Here is a 2,037-nt window from a genome sequence, read left to right on the forward strand (position 1 = left end):
CAAACAAATACCCAACCCCCGCCGCAGGTGCTGCACGTGCAGGCGCTGTCGGCTCTGGAGCGGGCCCGCATCCTGGCGGAGGCGCGCGAGCGCCATGCGGCTGACGTGGCGCGCGACGTGGAGCTGGCGGGGGTGGAAGCTGAGAAGGCGCTGGCGGATGGCGCTGACCTGGAGATCACCCTCAAGGTTTCAGGGGTTGAGGGGTCGGGTGGGGGTGTGGGGGAAGTTTCAGGGTTGGGTGGTTGGGGGTGAGGGGGTTTCAGGGCTGGGTGGGCGTGATGTGCTTGGAGACACGACGATGACGTCACACCTGGGAGGCTCCCAAGGCCTTGTCATCTGGATGCGTCGGGCCTGGGCGCTTTTTCAAAACGTGTCGGTGTGGCGAGGAGCGCGCGTGTGGCCTCAAGGTGTGAGAGGGGCCCGGTTTGCTGCGCGCGGCGACCGCCACCAGCACGCCACCCTCCATTATGAGGGTGGCAGTGCCGGCTGACGGGCGTGCCGGCCTGGCGGCCATTCACCATGCGCGCTTCGTGGCACCTGGGTTCCTCTGCTGACATCAGCGCTTTGAACCCCGGCCCCGCAGGCGGCCCAGTCGGAGGTCCGCCGCGAGCGCCTGTCGGCCGCCGCCGCGCGCCGCGAGCGCGAGTCGGCGCTGCGCGCGCTCAAGGCTGCCCAGGCCGCGCTCGAGGAAGCCGAGGGGCAGCTGCCGCAGCTGCGGGTGGAGATCGAGCTGGTGACTAAGGACAAGGTGGCGGCGGGGGACACGGCGGGGGCGCTTGGGGGAGAGATTGCCGTGCTGAAGAAAGAGGTGGATCTCAAAATCGCAGCCTTCATGGAGGTGAGCAAGTGTGTGTGTGTGTGTGTGTGTGTGAGGGGAAAAGGGGGTGGAGTTGTATGAGAGTCGAGGATGAGTATTACGGCGGCAGCGTCTTGGCATATGCCGGTCCGGGCTCCCGCTCAACCCTTGCTTGGCGGGCTTGGCTCCAGGGCCAGGGCCAGGCATGCCTACATGAAGGTCGCTCCTGGCCGAGCGGCCCGCCCATACGGCCTCCCGGCTGACCTGCCACGGCCCTGCCGCCGCTGCGCCTGTTGACACGCCCGCTGCTGCCCATCCGGCGGCCGCCCGTCCGCTGCAGGAGGAGTCCTGCGGCAAGGACAAGGCGGCGCTGTACGGTCTCCTGCGCCAGGAGGTGCGCTGAGCTGGCGAAGGGGGCGGGGTTGAGCGTGTGTGGCGAGCGCAGAGGGTCTCGCGCCATGCCCCTTCGACACCCCCTTGCAAGCCCTTGTACACCTGGCTCCATGCCTGCACGGCACTCATGACTGCACACGCCCGCCTCCACACACGCGCACACACACATGCAAGCACGCGCGCGCACACACACACACACACACGCACGCACGCACACACACACACATACACACACACACACGCACGCACACACACACACACACACAATCTCCACATGCTGCCCTCCCTCCCGCTGCGCCCCGCCCCCACCCCACACCCGTGTGCAGCTGGCCCTGTCTGAGGGGGAGCTGTCAGCCCTAAAGGATGACGACCGCCAGAGGGCGCGGCTGCTCGCTGACATCACCGCACAGAGGGACAGGCGCGCCCGACCCTCACCCCCTGTCCCCCACCCCTGCCAATGCTCAGGGGGGACGGGGCACGTGTTTCACACAGGCCAAGCCTGCCTGACAATCACTGATGCTGCCGCTGCTGCCGCTGCTGCTGCTACTGCTGCTGCTGCTGCTGCTGCTGCTGCTGCTGCTGCTGCTGCTGCTGCTCATGATGATGATGACGACAACGGTGGCCAGTCGCTTTGTGGTACGGCGTTATGGGGTTGCAACGGCGCACGGGCACACAGCGCATTCCGGCCCCTGACACGCGCGCCCCCTGCGCCTGTGTGTGTCTGTTGCCGCAGGGCAGCGCGGCTGGTGGCGCAGAATCGGGCCCGGGTGCGGTCTGCGCTGGGAGCCGTGAGGATCAGGGCGCGACAGTTGGAAGACATGAAGCTGGTGGGTGGGGTGGGGGTAGGG

At 67.6% G+C, this 2,037-nt stretch overlaps 1 protein-coding gene across 1 annotated transcript; it reads left to right on the forward strand.

The window, feature by feature from the left end:
* Window positions 1-467: 467 nt before the first annotated feature.
* On the forward strand, window positions 468-1,199 carry MNEG_16671 (hypothetical protein; the record flags this gene model as incomplete). Its single annotated transcript, XM_014034859.1, has 3 exons — window positions 468-473; window positions 584-838; window positions 1,137-1,199. 3 exons carry the CDS (start codon window positions 468-470, stop codon window positions 1,197-1,199), a joined length of 324 nt encoding a protein of 107 aa, XP_013890313.1.
* Between the last annotated feature and the right edge of the window lie 838 nt (window positions 1,200-2,037).

The sequence above is a fragment of the Monoraphidium neglectum genome, assembly GCF_000611645.1.
Source record: "Monoraphidium neglectum strain SAG 48.87 unplaced genomic scaffold scaffold06653, whole genome shotgun sequence".
Lineage (NCBI taxonomy): Eukaryota > Viridiplantae > Chlorophyta > Chlorophyceae > Sphaeropleales > Selenastraceae > Monoraphidium > Monoraphidium neglectum.